Genomic DNA, 17,591 nt, shown 5'->3' with positions numbered 1-17,591 from the left:
AGTAGAGGCCACTGTCTTGGTCTTTCCTAGGACGTTGTTGCTCTTCTTTTTGGATTGGTCGGAACCGTTCAAAGGGTCAGGGCCACCGTCCCACTGGTCAGCCCAGGATGTTCCATAAGAACTCATTTTCTTCAATGAATTTGTTAAATGGAGAGAGAGAGAGAGAGAGCTGAAAAATTATGTGGGAAACAAACAATTGAGGAATTGGAGCACTAGGATAATGATATTGGTATTTGAAGATGAAGAATTGAGAACTAGTTCAATGCATTTTATAGGACTAGTTCAAAAGTAGTTGGCAAAGTAGATTAAGCAATCCACCAAAATCTTTCTTAATGGCATTTGCTAAGCTAATGTTCTGATTTTGTCAAAAAAAAAAAAGCTAATGTTCTGACGTGGACTTTGATACTTTATGAAGGCATCCACAAAGATAACTCGTTTTCTCATTGGGAACCTTCTAGAAGACGTATATTTGACTAAGAAAATTAATTTTATTCCAGAAAAACTTGGACCAACAACAGATGCCATAAAACACACGCTTGTGCTTTACGTTATATTATACGTACAAGTCTATAATTGGTGGCCACATTTTTTTATGCCTTGGCGGCTATGCACTTATTCTTTGAAAGCTCTAGGACTCATCTAGGTGGTTTCCACCATCAAATAGAGATAGCTATTAAAAAACTAGAAAAGAAAAAGTCAATAGGAAGGACCACCCCTTTTCCAGTGAATAATTCTATCAAAAGAAACTGTTTTGTTCACACAAGAACCCTGGTCCCTGGGTTTTGTTAATGGTAGCCAGCTTCAGATACTTTTTTGCTTGGTTGGAATGCTTTTTTTATTGGGTACATAGACAAAATGACAAAACCACCATAAACTCACACACACAAGTGAGGGAATGGGGGTTCGAACCCCAGTCATAACGTCTGACCTAACAATTTCGGCATAGGACTTGTGGAATGTTTTGTTTAGACAAAGGGATCCTTATTCAGTTATTCTCCCATTAATGAGAAACAAAAGGTTTATTGTACATATTTTGCACAAACAGGAAAGCCATGATTTTCCTTTCCCACCTTAACAATATGGTTTTGGTTTCATATACATTTAATAGAAGAGTTCATTGAAATTTCATTGACAAGCGTTCACTCCAGCTCTCCAGTGTTTTGGGATTGCTCAGGTTGAGGTATTTGTTGAAGAGCCGCCGCGAAGTGCTTAAAGCATCTCCTCTACTTACAACTGGAAATATATTTCTACTGCTTTGCCAATCATTGGTAAGTTTTATCCATTCCCTCCTCCATTCCTTTAGATTGAAATCCTCATCTTTTTCTAAGCTTTCTCTTAGATATTTAAAATAAATTGCAGCTCTGGGGCCATAATAATCATGCAGAAGCCCACTCCAGTACTTGTTTCCTGTCGAAAATGGTAAAACAGCATGAAATCATTTAGTATACCCACACATTACAATAATTTTATTTTCTTTTTCTTTGTTAACTGTTGTTCATACCATAGTCGCGAAGCAGACTGGCTTCTTCATCTGTGTTGTCAAACCACATGGTGATTTGAGTTCTAGCATTCCATTCAAACTGAAAATGTATAGAACTATAAATCAATAGAAGTATAGGGTTAGATGGATTTCAGTTTTATGTCAATAGAAGTAAACCAAACCTGTCTCTTCTGTTCTTCATTTTGAGCTAGTTGTATTGCACTATCTAACCAAGGGCCTAGAAGAAATCCATCATGGCAAAGCCAACAATGCGTCCAAATCTTCCACCAGGTCCAGAAATTTTTGGCCGAGTAGGGCCACTTCATGAACATCATGTGATTGGTATGCCTCAATGACGTTATAGAACAGTTGATTTGCATATTTTGCTAAGACTTGTCTGGTCAGATCAACAAGGTCATACCTGATAAAGAATAAATAGCATGAATCTGGATATTGAACCTTAGCATACAATAAGAGAATTTCGAGCTACATTTTGGCGAGGTACTTTAAGAGGAGTGAGAATTCTTATGTAACCAACTTCTCTCACCTATAAGTACTACTTTTTGAAAGTTCATCTCCACTAGATATAAATAGCTCCAATGCATAAATTACTTCTACTGTTGAATACCATAAGTGAGGTCGATCAAATGAATCAGTTATTTCCTTGATAATTGCTCTCGAGAATGGCTTGCCATAGGGGCGAGAGTGTTTGTGCTCTACTGAAAGTAAGGAAGGGTCTACGTCTGGGAATGCTACAATGATATCTCTGTTTTTGTCCTGTTCCCACACACCAAAAATATCTGGTAAAACTCAAACATGACCTTCTAATTTATGCATGTGCAGTTGAAATTGAACATAAGATATGCAGCCGAGAAATAAATTGGCATATTGTGATATACCCTTTTGTATTGTTGATTAGGGAGAAAATGAAATACACAATTTTTTTTTTGCTTAACATAAATATAACACATAAAAAGGGAGTGTAGTAATAAAGGCAAGACAGTAAATGAAAATATATTGAAGGACTGGAAGAAATTACTAGCAGCAGGTTATAAGTAACAACCAACTACTTACATAGGCTCCATCAGTGCAATTGTAAATGGTATGATACAAGACATTCCATCCCTCTTGTATCAAAGGAACTTGTCTTCCATATCGTCTAGTTGAATACAAATCAACCCACACCTGAAATAGGAACAACCATAATGCATTTCAGTCTGCAAATAATACCAAACTAGTGAAAATAGAAATTAAATAAAACAAAGCATGGACTAAGTCTCCGGCTTCATATATATTCAATAACCATAATGCATTTCAGTCCTCGACTTCATATATTCAATAACATTATTGTTAAACCCAATTAGCTTATTAAATATGCAAAAATAACTTTCAAAGGTGGAGCAGTGCACGAGGCTCCCAAAAAGTGTGGTCTGGGGGTTGGGAGAGGCTGTTCACACAATTTGACCTCCAGGCTATGTAACATCGACATTCATACGACACTAACATGGGTGGTTACGTTCAATCAATTTTATTTTTTCAAATTATTACTAGTATTTATATGTCAGTGTTTGAATGTCCTTGTGTGTGTCATGCTTCATAGCCTCAAGTTCACAAAGCAGTTGCGTCTAGGAAGAATAACATTACCACAAATAAAAGACATGCCATAAGGAATACACTACACTGTTCCCCTGGTTATGCTTATTTCATTCAAGGTTAACGGCATTTATATGACATATATTTTGATCATAATTGTCAGCATATTGAGGTTCATAAATATTCTGATTGTTCGGTAGAAAGTATGTCGGAATTATATCCGATGTCCAAAATTACAAAGTAGAGGTGAATAACTAAATTCGTGGTAGAAAGTTTCTCCTAAAATGTTGCAAACAGTAGGAGTGAATCTCTAGATTCAAAATACTGGGCATCCACATTGTGATGGGTTCCATAGGTCATGGCCCACCGGAGATCCGGCTAGCACGAGAACATGATAAAACCTTGAGTGAAATAGTGCAACCTACTGGTACTAAGATTCTATCATCGTTACCTTAACATTAATTTTCTTGTGCTGAAATGCCATTTCAGACATCAGATCATATACTATGGGATTCTGTTCGATACCTTCCATTGACATTCCAACTCCAACCTTCAGAAAATCAAGCAGGTATGAGAAGTATGATTTTAACAAGTTATAGAATTTGTCAGAAAAAACCAAGTTATAGAATTTGTCAGAAAAAAAACCAAGTTATAGAAAAATAATTAACAACATTACTTGCTTTAATAATAATAACCTGACAATCATAATCTTAACAGAGCATATCAATTTGATATCTATATTTGTGAGCCTATAATCTCTTTACTTTTCATTACTTATTTTACTGTAATTCAAAAGTGACACAGACACACTAAATATGGAATTGAGCCGTAAACAAAAAAGAATAGCTTGCCATTGTTGAGTTAACACTTGTACGTGCTTCAATTGGCCCAGATGCTACTGCATCTAATAACCCATACATCTCAACGTTTCCTGCAAAATTGTGCAGCATACACCTGTCAAGCACAACAACACACCCAGTCAATTAAAAGAACATTAAAAAATACAATCAAAATGAATAAGGATGCATACAACACAAGTGCTAGTTACTATATTTCCATATAGCATCATTGTCATAGTTATACATAGCAGATATCTATAAAATCACTGGTTTTAACTGCTGAATGCTGGTCCAAGCTGATAACGTCCAAGTAAACTTTGGTGTATGTGAAACTATAGGAGGCACTGGAAAATATATTCACATATTTATACCGTGTATGTTTACATAAAAGAGAGTGTGAAGCTACCCCTGTATACTAAGTATAGTGGAGGGAAGTGTAATGATAGCCAACTAATGCAAAATTGGGCATTCACAATAGAGAAGTTATAACTTTTCATTAGAAAATCAATGGTTTAGATTATGATGAAATGCATATACATATATAAACAAAATTAATTAATTCAATTTACTCCCAAGATTTATCTCATCAAAATATATAATCTTCACATTTAAGTGGATATATATCTTGTTTTAGAGGAAACAAATTTAGAAGACAATTATTGTTTTTGAGAAAATCACACTTTCATCCCCTGTAAAAAGCTTGAGCTACGCCTTCCCTCTCATGTTAAAATATACCATTTCCATCCTTGATAAATAATATACATTACACTTTAGCCCATTTTAATATAGTCAAGTTCTTATGAATATTTTTATCTCTATTTTTTAATTCTCAATGTCACTAACATATAGTTTTCAATCCCTATTGTCAACAAAGTTCAGAAACCAATACAAAGGGAATTTAAAGCTTCATTTTACCTTTTCATTAAAAGGTTTGTTTACGTTAAAATGAACTAAAGTGTAATATATTTATTTCTCAAGGAATGGAGATGTAGATTTTAACATAAAAGAGGAGAGTGTAATCCAAACTTCTCTCATGAAAGGGAGTAAAATTTACCCTATTTTTATTTATAAATAAATGATGGAAAATGACTTTCCAGATGTAAGGAACACCATAAAACTGCTCTGTTGTAGCCCATATGGGTTTTACTTCGGCAAACAAGTCAAGAACAACCAGCTTTCCCACAGGAACAGAATGCAAAAGGGCCTGAAAACACGCACAAAGAAAAATCACATATGAATGATAATTAACTTTTATATTAAGACTTGTTGTCAAAACAAGCAATGAAGTTGGGGAACAAAAATAAGAACCTTCATTTGAGGAGGTCTCCAAAACGGATCATATGAAAATAGCCACCCCTGCATAAATAAATAAATAAAAAAGAATCATTTGAGTTTAGAGGATGCATAAATCTACTTGGATGAAAATGTTTGCTTAGTTATATACAAAAGCCAGAACTTAGAAGCACCAGATAAAGTTTAAATTGAAAAAAAAAAAAAAAGCTAACTAATTCCTGTCACCTGCATCAACCAAACAGCGTCATTATCACCACTCTGCATTCCTTTAAATATTGCCGCACCTAATGAAGAAATGTACTCTGGATCATTGATGGGTGGGGTGTTCTCATCAAAGGTATCACTGTGATTGATCCATCATACTATATGTTAATGGATGAAAGGGCATGTTCTTAATGAACAAGAGAAATGGAATCAAGTGTGGTGGTGCATATACATATAAACAATAAGTCAAATAATATGGGGATATATAACAAAATATCTATTTCTTAATGATAAAATACTCATTTCCTTATATTTGGATGCATTGGTCACGGTTATCTAACTTGAGAGTTTAATAACTCATACTGCATATGTAAACCTGTTAGATTCACATGTTTCAAAAATATTATTCAAAAACATAAGTTAGCATCCAAACTTAATTGAATAGCATATCTGTAACTAATAGTAAACATTTCAACTCCATAAGATATCAAATGAAAGTAAAATAGTAAAAACATAACTTAAACCTGGTTGTTATATTATACTTACTAGTTACTACTTAGCCCAGTAGGTCAGTACGTACATCATTATGCAGTTTAACAAAAACAAAATTGAAGCATAAGCTTCATACAAATTTAAGAATAAGCCAACTAGAGTTTTACTTGTAAAAGGTCTGTGAACATGAAAATCCTTATCGGGGAAGATGTGACAGCCACATGAGAAATATTATATGAGGGTAGGATTTAAGCATGAAATTATTGATATGCATTATTATCTGAGGAGTCTACATAGAACTAAAGAATACCAATGTATGCTAGGAAGGACCTCCATAATGCAATATTACATAAAAGAAAAAGTGTTCAAAAAGTATTCCGTGAACCAAAATACAGCCATTTCCACAAATATTGGAGCAATGAAAATTTTAATTTCTATAAATAATTGATAAGCAAAGAAAAACTTACCAGTTATATATGTGGCTGGTTCTTCCATACTCTGGGTGAAAAGGTAATCAAATAACACAAAATGTTAACTGATATGTGGATATATATTTCAGAATGGTTGTTTTCATTTTTACCATGTCATTAATTATAGACAATTAAGTTAGAAAGAATGTATATCACCTTGCAATTGTTGTTCAACAAATGCTCTCCCGATCTCAACAAACAAGGGATCAGTTGCATCCAGAAGATAAGTGCAGCACCATTTGAGGTCATTCTTAACAGAAAACCTATGAAAAATTGGTCAATAAAATTTGTGGATGTAAAAGCATCAGGAAAATGAATACAATTACAGGCAATGAGGTCATTATTGGTGATTTTCTTGCTGGTTCCAGGGCTATGGCGTCTTTGCTATAACTTCGGGCATTATGAGAGTTTATTGTTATGTATTAAGTTGTGCAGTTATGTGACTGCGTGCCCTATTCTATGCAGACTAGCTCTCTGTTTTCTTTCAGTTTCATCTACGTACATTGGTTGGTGAAGTTCAATAAGACACAAATGCTTCCCTATGCATTAACTAGGTTAAGCCATACAAATACACTGTGAATAATATTCAGAAAAGCAATATCGGTGGTCGGTAAGATTTGTCACTTTTGTGATTGATCTCAGTTTTACATGTAGTAGTACAAGTCTTTCCGTTTTAGCTATATACAGGCAGTGGATGTATTCAATATTCATAAAAGTAAAATCAGTGACTGTTAGGATTTAGTTCCCTCATTATTGACCTCAGTTATAGCTACAGGGTGTTAAAGTTAAATACTTCTTATTAACCATTACCAACATAAAAAACATGTTTATCGTTTTAAGGTGGTTAAGTCTGTACAGGTGCTAGGATTTCAATGTGTAAGATGATACTTCTACCTTTTTCATAGGGTGGTGAAGAGTTTACAGGTGCTAGAACATGCAACTTACATATCCAAGCCAGCTTCAATGATTGATTTTCAATTTTTCATAATTCTCACCTAAGACATCATCTCTATATAGCATACAGCTTACACGAAAATGATTTAAGCATGTTTTGTATTTTATTAAAGAAATAGCTTATACATAATGCTTAGACGATAAACATTTATTCAATAAACACTTAACTAAACACACTCTTAAACCAATGTGGTTGTTCGGTAAGACTAATTACACCAAGCTCAAGTCAACGCGTACAATGTTGTACTTACCAATTTCCCAAGCGTGTTATTTTTGCTGATGGAAATATAGATTTCAGGGCAGCAGGGACATTTCCAGAAAAAGCTGGTAGGACTGAAAAGCAATTATTCATTATTAAAATTACTTCCAGAAAAGGAGTCGAAGGTGGACTGAAACACAAATGAAAAATATTTATTTATTTTCTCTTTGGTTAATTTGTAGTTTGCATAACATTCGACAATAATTTACCACTGTCTGGTAGAAAAGTCAATGAAAGTAATTACTAATGATAAATCAGTACCAGGAGTCATCCCTAGCTCATACATTCTGGCAAGAATTTTCTTCTGTAAGATTAATTGTTGATCAAACCAGCTCTGCGGCAGTGGTCCACCCCATCTGGAATTGAAATATCATTTAAAGCATAATTACTCATTCTCTCAAACTATATCCAGGTATGATGACAATGAAACTCTAGCTTATCCATGGATAAAGACTGTTTACTAAAAGCATCAAGCTTGACGATTTCATAATGAAACTGAAAAGTAATATTCATTATTCTAGTTTCCACATAAATCATTTCAATCTATGATTTGGTATCAATATCAAACAAGAAGCCTATGAACTCTATCACTTACCCGTGTAAATTTCCCATGCGTGACCATGCAAGAAATGCTGGGCCTCCAAAGAAATCATTCAAATTAGAAATGCTCATGTTAAATTTCTCCTGTAGATTGAATATAAGGTCGGCTATCTCAGAAATACTTCGTGGAGCAGAATTGTGTTACACAATATCTGAGATTACAGAGCTACTAGTATGATGATGCCTAAATCAAGTTGTACATTTTTATTTCTTTATCATTGTCAAAAGGTCAATAAAACCAAAATATCCAAGCAGAAAATGCTAAAATTACACAACAAGAAAGGTGTACCAGAGAACAACTGTACCAATCTAACTGCACCTTGGACATTTACCAAATCTTACAAGACGGCTAGATAGCTCTATATATTTCCTTTGGGGATTAGGTTGCAATAAAACTCATTAAAACTATATTCAAATAGATGTGCATAGGCACAGCTTAAGTGTGCTGTTGTAGTTCTAAAACCTAGCATAGAATTGGATGACATCTGAAAAGAATGCCTCTAAATATCTAATCAAAAGTTACTTGAATACATGGAAAGCACCGGCTATAAATAATTATTAGATAGTAGTTAATTATTTAATTAATTAATTACTAACTAATCTTCTATCATGGTGCATGATTTGTAAGGTTCCAAAACTAATTTCAGGAAACTTATAATCCCAAGCCCATACCAAGAATTATGTAAAGACAAATTGGTATGAAAATGACCTTGAACACTTTATGCCAGATAGCCTCCTGTCCCGTAAATGCAAGTGGCAAGTTGACACCATGCAATGCCATCCAGTCAATTTCCTTTTCCCATCTTTTCCAGTCCCACCAAGCAAAAGAATCTTCCAAAAGCAGATAACAAGATCACGATGAAAATGAAATGAAATCTTCTGATGTCAATTCCACACACAGCGCCAAAGAAATATTATATGAAAACAAAAGAGAAGTAGTTTACAGCTAGAAGTAACAGCATTCTGGTAATAGTTCCATGGAACAGGCCTCTGAACTGAAATTCCGGCATCGTGAACACGTGGCAGAAACCCCACATTGGGTACTGAAAATAGTTGGGAGCCACCAGTTTTGTCCCAAGATATATGTGAACCACACCAATGCTTCAAATACCAGTGCAAACCAGCAACAATGTCCACTCCTGTTGTGCCTTCAATTCTGTTCAGAATTGCACCAAAATCATCATATGTTCGTTTAGCTTATAGATTGTTGAACCAAAATCATTTGTCTTTGGTCCCTTCATTAGAGTTTTGTATTTAAAAATGGTGATTTAACATATTTTAAATGATGACATACAAAAGTCATGAAATTACAAGAAAACTAGTTAAAAACTTTGGTTTCAATTTCATAAATTACTCATTTTTGTAATTTAGTTAATGAAACGTAAACAATTAATTCACCTGGATAAATCTACATAATGAAATTGTATGTCATGCTATTTAAAATACGTAAAATCACAATTTAAAATATAAAAATTTGATAGAGGGACCAAAATTGAGTGATTTTAAAATAGGGGACCAATTTTGTGGAATTAAACTTAATAAATAAAATATCGATAAGATTAACAATTAATTTGTTGCTAAAATAAACACAAACTCGGTTTATAAAGAAATTGAAAGGTAACATACTGAATTTGAGGACTCCCTTGTGTCGTGAAAGAAGGATGATTATTGATAGTGAAACAATAATATTCACCTCCGCATTGGTTCTGTTAATAACAAAAACTAGTCAAAAAATTGAAAACCACTAGAATTATAATAGGTCAATGCAAAGTGCAAACAAGAGTAGAAATAGAAAGAAAGATGAAATTGAAATACCTTAGAGAGGATCCTGAAATGGAAGGAAGAGGAATGAGAAGGGAGCAAGCGGGAGAGGAGGGAGCCAGCGGCAGCTTCTTGGACAGCAGGCGGTGATCTTTCTCGGTGTTGGATTTGAAGAGTGCGAGAGATAGCGTCAACGCTGAGGGTGGACGATAGGGTTGGTTTGGAGGAAGAGATGAGGAGTGAGAAGATGAAGATGAGAGAAATGAAGAGAGATGATGAATCCATGATAGATTATGGAATTGGGAACGTCACAGAAGAAGAAGAAATATGAAGAAATATGATATAATCTTTTATATTTCTTCTTCTTCTTCTTCTTCTTCTTCTTCTTCTTCATAAATCTAAGAAGAAGAAGACAAGATGCTACTAATATTTTAGGTAAGGCCGGCCAATTCAGTCGAAGCTTACCTTTTGCCGCCAGAATTCGTTTGTCCCTTTCGTTATTCGTTTATTTTATTTTATTTTTTTAGATTTTATACATTTGGTCCCTTACGTTTATTTTAGGTTTTAATTTGGTCCCTTACATTTAAAAAGTATCAATTTGGTCCCTTACGTTTATTTTAGGTTTCAAGTTAGTTTTTTCCGTCAATTTTGTCACATGTGGCAGTCAATTTGCATATATGGACTGACACGTGGCACTTGGACACGCTGACACGTGTACTGTTCAAACGATGTTAGTGACAAAATTAACGGAAATGACTAACTTGAAACCTAAAATAAACGTAAGGGACCAAATTGATTCTTTTTAAACATAAGGGACCAAATTGAAACCTAAAATAAACGTAAGGGACCAAATGTGTAGTTAAGCCTTATTTTTTAAGGTGTTACTATTATTGTTTTTCCTCCATCAACCAAACGAGTTAGGATAATGCGATGTTACTACCAACTAAAAATATTCATGGACATATCTAATTATCCTATAAATAAATTAAAAAAACTAAATTGCACTTATAGTTTCATAAATTAATTTTAAGTTTTTATTGTCAAAAAACAAAAGAAGTTAATTTTAACTTAAGTTTCACTTTGGTCCTTAAAATTTGTTTGTTTCATTTTAGTCTTTTACCTTTATAAACCTTATACAATTTATTACTTTAAGTTTTGTTTCACTTTAGTTTTTTTTTTGTTGACATAGTTTCACTTTAGTATCTTAAATAATGAAAGTCATGCTATGGCTCAGTCTACCGTGCATGTCCTTGATAGGTCATGTATGGTACATGACTTGTTTCTTTCATTAGAATAAATAGGGTACATAATATTATGATGCACCGTCGGCACAATATTTTTCCACTTTATTTTTTTCCACTTTTTTATTTATTTATTTTTAAATTTTTTTTTCTTCATCAAGTACTTTATAATATGAATTTAATTTATATGTATTGTCAGTGTAAATTTTTTTTACACATGTATCCAATGATGCGTTGGCATATCATTTAATAAATGTGACACGTCATGCGTTTTTAAACACAATACATGATGTGTTGATATATTATTGAACGCTTTGCAAAAAAAAAAAACACCGACAGTACATATAAATTAAACTCTTATGATATATATTGTCAAAGTTTAGTTTTTATTATTTTATTTTTTTCAACACAGTCACATATCTGTTTTAAAAATTTTATAAAATTGTATTGACTTTTAAAATCTTCAAAATAGATATGCAATTCTGTGAAAAAATTATAGTAAAAAAAAGATTAAAATACAGTGCTGATGGTGCATCATAATATCATGTACCATATTTGATCCAATGAAAGAAACAAGTCATGTACCATATATGACCTATCAAGGTCATGCACGGTAGACTGAGCCGAATGCTATACACTTTATTCCTTTAAATAAACATTTGTTTTACTATTTGTTTGGACTAAAATTATCTGTGTTTGTTTCTTTCTTATAAGGGTATCCTACCTTGATACTAGCAGGTAATGAATTTTTTAGTTTGGGATTTTTTTTTTTTGTTGATAAATTTGTCGTTTAGACAACAACTCAGTCTAAAATAAAATTAATTATTTTGCTGTAACTGTTATATTTTTCACTCGTACGATTTAAATAGACGGCAAATATTATTTTACTATGCAAGTGATTTAGACTGTTCAATCTTAAATCAACACGCCAAATTTATTACCGTGTGAAACTTCATGAATAATGTATGCGCGGTTGATATATTGAATTATAACAAATATCCGGCATATAAATTAATGTTAAATTCCTAGCTTTTGTAAATATTGAGATACGAAAAAATGCATAACTCTCCAAATAACTACAGACAAATTTATGGTGTTTAATATAAAAAATCGTATAAAGGAAAAAAAATAATAAAAATCATACATAATTGGGTAGATGAACGGGGAAAAACAATTTTTTAGGACTTTATTGAATAATTGGAGGAAATTTTTGCGACACATTTTGATTAATATAGAAGACTAATTATAAGTGGTTGGAAAATATATATATATATATATATATATATATAGAATGGTAAAAGTAAGATATGAAGAATAGATAAAAACATGTGAATATATCATCAAAGTTATTAGAGTAAGTACTAATAAAAATATATAATTAAAAAAAAGTTCATAAAGTACTACTTTTTTCAAGAGATTACTACCCATATCTTCAGTACAAATGCTAGAAAGTTATACCTACTAAATTAATGAATTGACTTGTGCCAATTTCATAGAGCAAGTACTACAAATAATATATTATAATACAATAAAAGATAATTCAATTTGGGCCAAAGACAAAGTTGGCCCATGACAAAGTCTATATCGAATCTTTTAAACCCATATTCAATGTGTGTCATTTCAATATAATTAGATCGTAAGGCTTCTACGGCGTGTTGCACGCGCCTTCGGCGCGTTACGTAGTTGGTTTCAACGAAATATTTTTTGATAAACAGAACAATTAATTGGATTTGAAGGTTGCGTTTATCATTAATCGACACAATTCTTTTTTACGATAATAGTTAAATAAAAAATAACTGAACATAAAATCCATTACAACCATATAGCGGAATATGAAATACTTAGGAAATAACATAATTTGACTACAAATAATTAATTTCATAATGTTGCTTAGTCTTGTAGCATAAAACTTAGTCTAAACTATGGAAACCTGACAAACATTTAAGGTTATATCTTTGAATTCAAAACTTATTCTATCTCCTAATTGAATATTGTTGTCAAAACAGAAATTTTTCCACCCTCTGGCAATCTTGACATTCTCCGAATGATTGTCTGGATATTTTAAGTGAACAATTGAACTGCTCTTGTTTGGTACTTGTAGAACCAACTTATGAAAATTGTATTGCCTTACATAATTGTTAAATTCAGAAAGTAGTGTCTACAAAAAGTAAGATTATTTATTAGAATAAGAAAGTATAAACAACATGGTAGTAAGTAATCAATGAAACAAATAAATTTGAGGTTAATTAAAACTTACAAATTGTGTCTTTGTTGCCTTGTTTAGGTCAGCAAGAGTCAATTCAAAAACATATGATTCTATTAGTTGACCACTAATTGACAATCTAGCAAACGATTGACCGTATACATTATCAGTACATGGTTCTATATTATTATCAATAGGTGATATGTCGTCATCAGTTAGATGTGATCCTTGACCATCATAATAGTCATAGTTTTTTGCATAGTCTTCCAGAAATTTTGCATATTCTGATTCCATTTCATCAATTCCATAGTCACTATATAAAAAAAAAATTCATATGATATAGGATACATTCAGAATATGATGAAATTGCAATTGAGAATATTGATCTTAACAAAAATTGGGAATTTAAATCCTGAATAATGAAATTGATATAAAATATCATGTAAACAAAGTTATGTGAAATATTATGAGTAAAATCATTGAGCTAATAGTTTTTCCAATTAGGGTTTATAATTCGAATGATTTGCTCAGTAATAATATGAAAAATAATTGGGAAATAATTGGCTGTAAAAATAATTTCAAATATTAATAACGCAAAGAAATATTGATTCACACCTGTTATTTGACGAATCCATTTTTATCCTGTATAATGATTTCGTAGAATCAGTAATCAAAATAAATAGAATTAATAGTAATATTCAAACATACATGATTCTTGAAGGAATAATGAATGGATGATAATCGTAATATGATGTTTAAGATATTTTCATTCTTGTTATTTGAAGAATTGATTTTCAACTTATATGAGATTTATCATAATCCATAAAAAAAAATCAGAAAATAATGATTAATGATTAAATTTAAAATTAGATATGGATTCATTAATGGATATTAAACCTATTTTGAACCTTAACATCAGGTTTAACAACAACAAAAAATCGTATTAAGGAAGAAGAGTAACAAACCTGAAATGCTTCAGCTGCAGCCTCCTTTTAAGGTTAGTTGATCGATGATAGTGTTTGAAGTGTTGGATATTGTATGTGGTTGTTGTATTGGGCCAAAAGGATGTTCTAACTGGGCCGAAAAATATTGTATCAATCATTAGAAAATTTTTGTTTCTACCCCAAAATTGGCAATCAACCCCAACCTTAATTTTAAATTTTTTTGTTGTTACTTCAAAATTTGGAAAAAAAATGTGTAGCTATGTAAAATTTTTTCAAATTTATTTTACCTACATACTTTGGGAAAAAGTGTTCAGGTCTATAAAATTTATATAATTTTTTGATGTTACCTGAATACTTTGAAAAAAATTGTGTAGGTGTGTATACTTTTTTTAAATTTATTTTGTTACCTACTCAATTTGGGAAAAATTGTTCAGATATGTAAAAAAAAATTAATTGTTTTACCTGAACACTTTGAAAAAAAGTGTGTCAGTATGTAAAAAAATGTGTAGTTATTTAAAAAATAGCCTAAGTTCTTAAAAGTGTTTATGTAAATTATTTTTTGGTTATCGGAATACTTTGGAAAAATGTGTTTAGGGATGTAAAATTTTTTTAAAATAATTTTGTTGCTTATACAATTTGGGAAAAAGTGTTCAGGTCTGTAAAATTTATCTAATTTTTTGTTGTTACCTGAAGACTATGAAAAAAAATTTGTAGGTATGTATTTTTTTTATAAATTTATGTTGTTACCTACTTACTTTGGAAAAAATTGTTTAGATATGTAAAATTTTATTAATTTTTTATTTTTTTTAACTGAACAGTTTGAAAAAAAGTGTGCCGGTATGTAAAAAAGTGTGTAGATATGTAAAAAAATAACCTAAGTTTTTCAAAGTGTTCAGGTAAAGAAAAAAAAATAGAAAAATTTTACAAAGCTGAACAATTTTTTCGAAGTGTTAAGGTAAACTAAAAAATAACAAAAATTTAACATACCTAAACATTTTTTTTCAAAATATTCATACACACGAACTGAATATGTTATATGATAATTGTTATTGTTGTTTATTAGTAATAAAATTAGTTCAAATAAAAAGTTGTATATAATGCACAACTGTTAACTGTGTCAATAAAATTTGGACAGAGGAAGTATCAATTATTGTGACCTTGTCATAGCAACTATTGGTAGTTGGATAAGATAAGATTTACTCTAATGTAATCTAATTTTTTATTATTTTTATTGATGCTTTTGATGTAAAACAAAAGATAAATATATGAGATATAGATATATACACAAAGATCGGTTGATATCATCAATCAACAAATATATTATTTCCCCTTGTTCTCTTGCAATAATTCATGGAGACCTACTATTGTGATTTAATCGATGTTACACCTCTTGGGAGCTTTGCAACCATGTTCTTCTCTAATCAGGTAAAACGAAATTTCTGTTTTATTTAATGTAATTGTGATTTGATTATTTGTTAATGGTTAAAGTAAATCCTTTTATACATGTTGAAATTAAGTAATTAATTGATTGTTGAAAATTGAATTAGAAATTTGGAGAGGTGGATCCAAATTTCATTCGTGAATTTGGACATGAACTTCCTGTAGAATGGAGGATAATGGATTATCGATTTGAACATCATATTGTTACATACAACAAAGATGAAATCCATCCTCTTCTCACGGATGGATGGAAAGAGATGAGAGAGGTTTTCGACCTTCATAAGAATGAAGAAATCCATTTTGCCTATCATGGTCAAGGTTTGTTTGGTATTACGGCTTCAAGAAGATTTGAAAGTGAAGATCAAATTCCAAACTATCATAGCTGATATACTCATGGTAATTGTGCTAGGTTTCAAGTGGAACTTAAGCGTGATAACATAAGGAATCCATATTTGGTGAGTTTTATAATTTATGTAATGTTTGTGATTTCTAAACATGTTTATGATGACAGTTATTTTAGATATATATTTACGATGTTTTAATTTGCAAAACAGAGCATATGAAATTTGTTTGCAATTTTTGTGAGAAATTCTAAGGTGAATGCGATAACTGCTTACTGTGACAATGGAACAAAGACTAATCTTCAAGTTGCAATTCACGACAATCCTTTCCCGGTGTCTGCCTTAGGACCTGGTTGGTTTGGTTTTTGTCGCAAAAATGGTTTTCCTGCTGGTGATGAACTATGCTTTAATTTTTCACTTGTTAACTCTGGTAATAATGTTGTGCGCGTTTTTAAAATCTGAAGTGAGAAAGATGATTATGTTGGAGGCTTGTTATTGTTGGAAAAAAGGGAGGTTGCAAAGATAACTTGTTGGAGGCTGTTGATTATGCAGTATGTTAGGCTAATTTTAAGTTAATTTGGTTTTAATGTTTGTTCTTTAAGATTAGGAAGATGATTATGTTAGAAGGTGTAGGCTGAATCCTGAAGTGTAGGCTATATAAGTTTAACTTGGTTTGGTTGTACTTTATGTTATTGATGTTTAGGCTTAATGTTTAAGTTTTATTTCTCTGATTTGGATTGAATGTAGTTTATGGTCTGTAATGAATCAAACTATTTGCTGCTTTGTTTTAATGTTATTTTAATTAATTTAAATGCTTAAGCAAAAGTGTATTCAAAGTTGAAAGTGGGTCTTGACATGTATTAAATAAATATGCTAAGCTTAAATTTGACAAAATTTAATGAATTGATTATGAAATCATGAAAAAACACAAAGAATTCAAAAATTGGAATGACATTCGAAAAAATTTGATGATTTAAACTAATTGTCATCATTATTATATTTTAGTGATAATGAATTCCTTGATTTGCATATAGCTGTTAGCTGTTTAATGAATCAAACCTGTGCATACTTTAGCTATGTATCTTATTATTGAGCTTGCAAAAGGCTTTGCACACTTTGCTATCTTTGATCAAAATTCTATTTTGATGGAAAATTTCAAAATTGCATATTTCATTGTTGTATGAAGGACAAAAAAGTTTAAGCTTGAAATAGTCACACATAGCAACAAAATATCTAAAATCAACTATCGAATTGAGGAAAAGAATTTGGTTGATAAGTTTGTTCATTTCATTTCATAATCGTTAAGAATTAATATTCTCCATGCTATAAAAACGCAAGTTTATGATTTATAGTCCATTTGTACTAAATTATATTTCTTGGACAACCAAAATTTATTCGCAGTTTTTTGAATGATTTATTAAATTCAAACAAATGTCCGTCATATGAATTCCATTGATTTTTTAGTCTTCGTAAATAT

At 31.4% G+C, this 17,591-nt stretch overlaps 1 protein-coding gene, 1 long non-coding RNA gene and 1 pseudogene across 3 annotated transcripts; 2 read left to right on the top strand and 1 right to left on the bottom strand.

The window, feature by feature from the left end:
* The first annotated feature begins 702 nt into the window (after positions 1–702).
* Positions 703–4,416, top strand: LOC123911275. Its single transcript, XR_006810434.1, has 2 exons — positions 703–1,268; positions 1,360–4,416. It is a non-coding gene; the product is annotated as an uncharacterized LOC123911275 (long non-coding RNA).
* On the bottom strand, positions 1,115–10,331 carry LOC123911274 (annotated as a pseudogene).
* A 5,302-nt stretch (positions 10,332–15,633) lies between these two features.
* Positions 15,634–16,755, top strand: LOC123911273. Of its 2 annotated transcripts, XR_006810433.1 has the most exons (3): positions 15,634–15,758; positions 15,881–16,228; positions 16,328–16,755. XR_006810433.1 is itself a non-coding variant. In XM_045962661.1 (2 exons), exons 1-2 carry the CDS (start codon positions 15,684–15,686, stop codon positions 16,157–16,159), a joined length of 354 nt encoding a protein of 117 aa, XP_045818617.1. In that variant the 5' UTR covers positions 15,634–15,683; the 3' UTR covers positions 16,160–16,335. The 2 variants fall into 2 exon arrangements, 1 of the variants encoding a protein (XP_045818617.1); XM_045962661.1 differs by having other exon boundaries at positions 15,881–16,335.
* The last annotated feature ends 836 nt before the right edge of the window (positions 16,756–17,591 follow it).

This window comes from Trifolium pratense, linkage group LG2, assembly GCF_020283565.1.
Source record: "Trifolium pratense cultivar HEN17-A07 linkage group LG2, ARS_RC_1.1, whole genome shotgun sequence".
In the NCBI taxonomy this organism is placed as follows: Eukaryota; Viridiplantae; Streptophyta; class Magnoliopsida; order Fabales; family Fabaceae; genus Trifolium; species Trifolium pratense.
The sequence above is the reverse complement of the archived record's forward strand: the minus strand, read 5'-3'. Positions and strand labels throughout refer to the sequence as shown.

Excerpts from the sequence above, each read along its gene's own strand:
- LOC123911273 (XM_045962661.1), top strand. The coding sequence starts at position 15,684 with ATGGAGACCTACTATTGTGATTTAATCGATGTTACACCTCTTGGGAGC. Across the intron at positions 15,759-15,880 it reads CCATGTTCTTCTCTAATCAG|AAATTTGGAGAGGTGGATCC; the intron begins GTAAAACGAAAT and ends AAATTGAATTAG.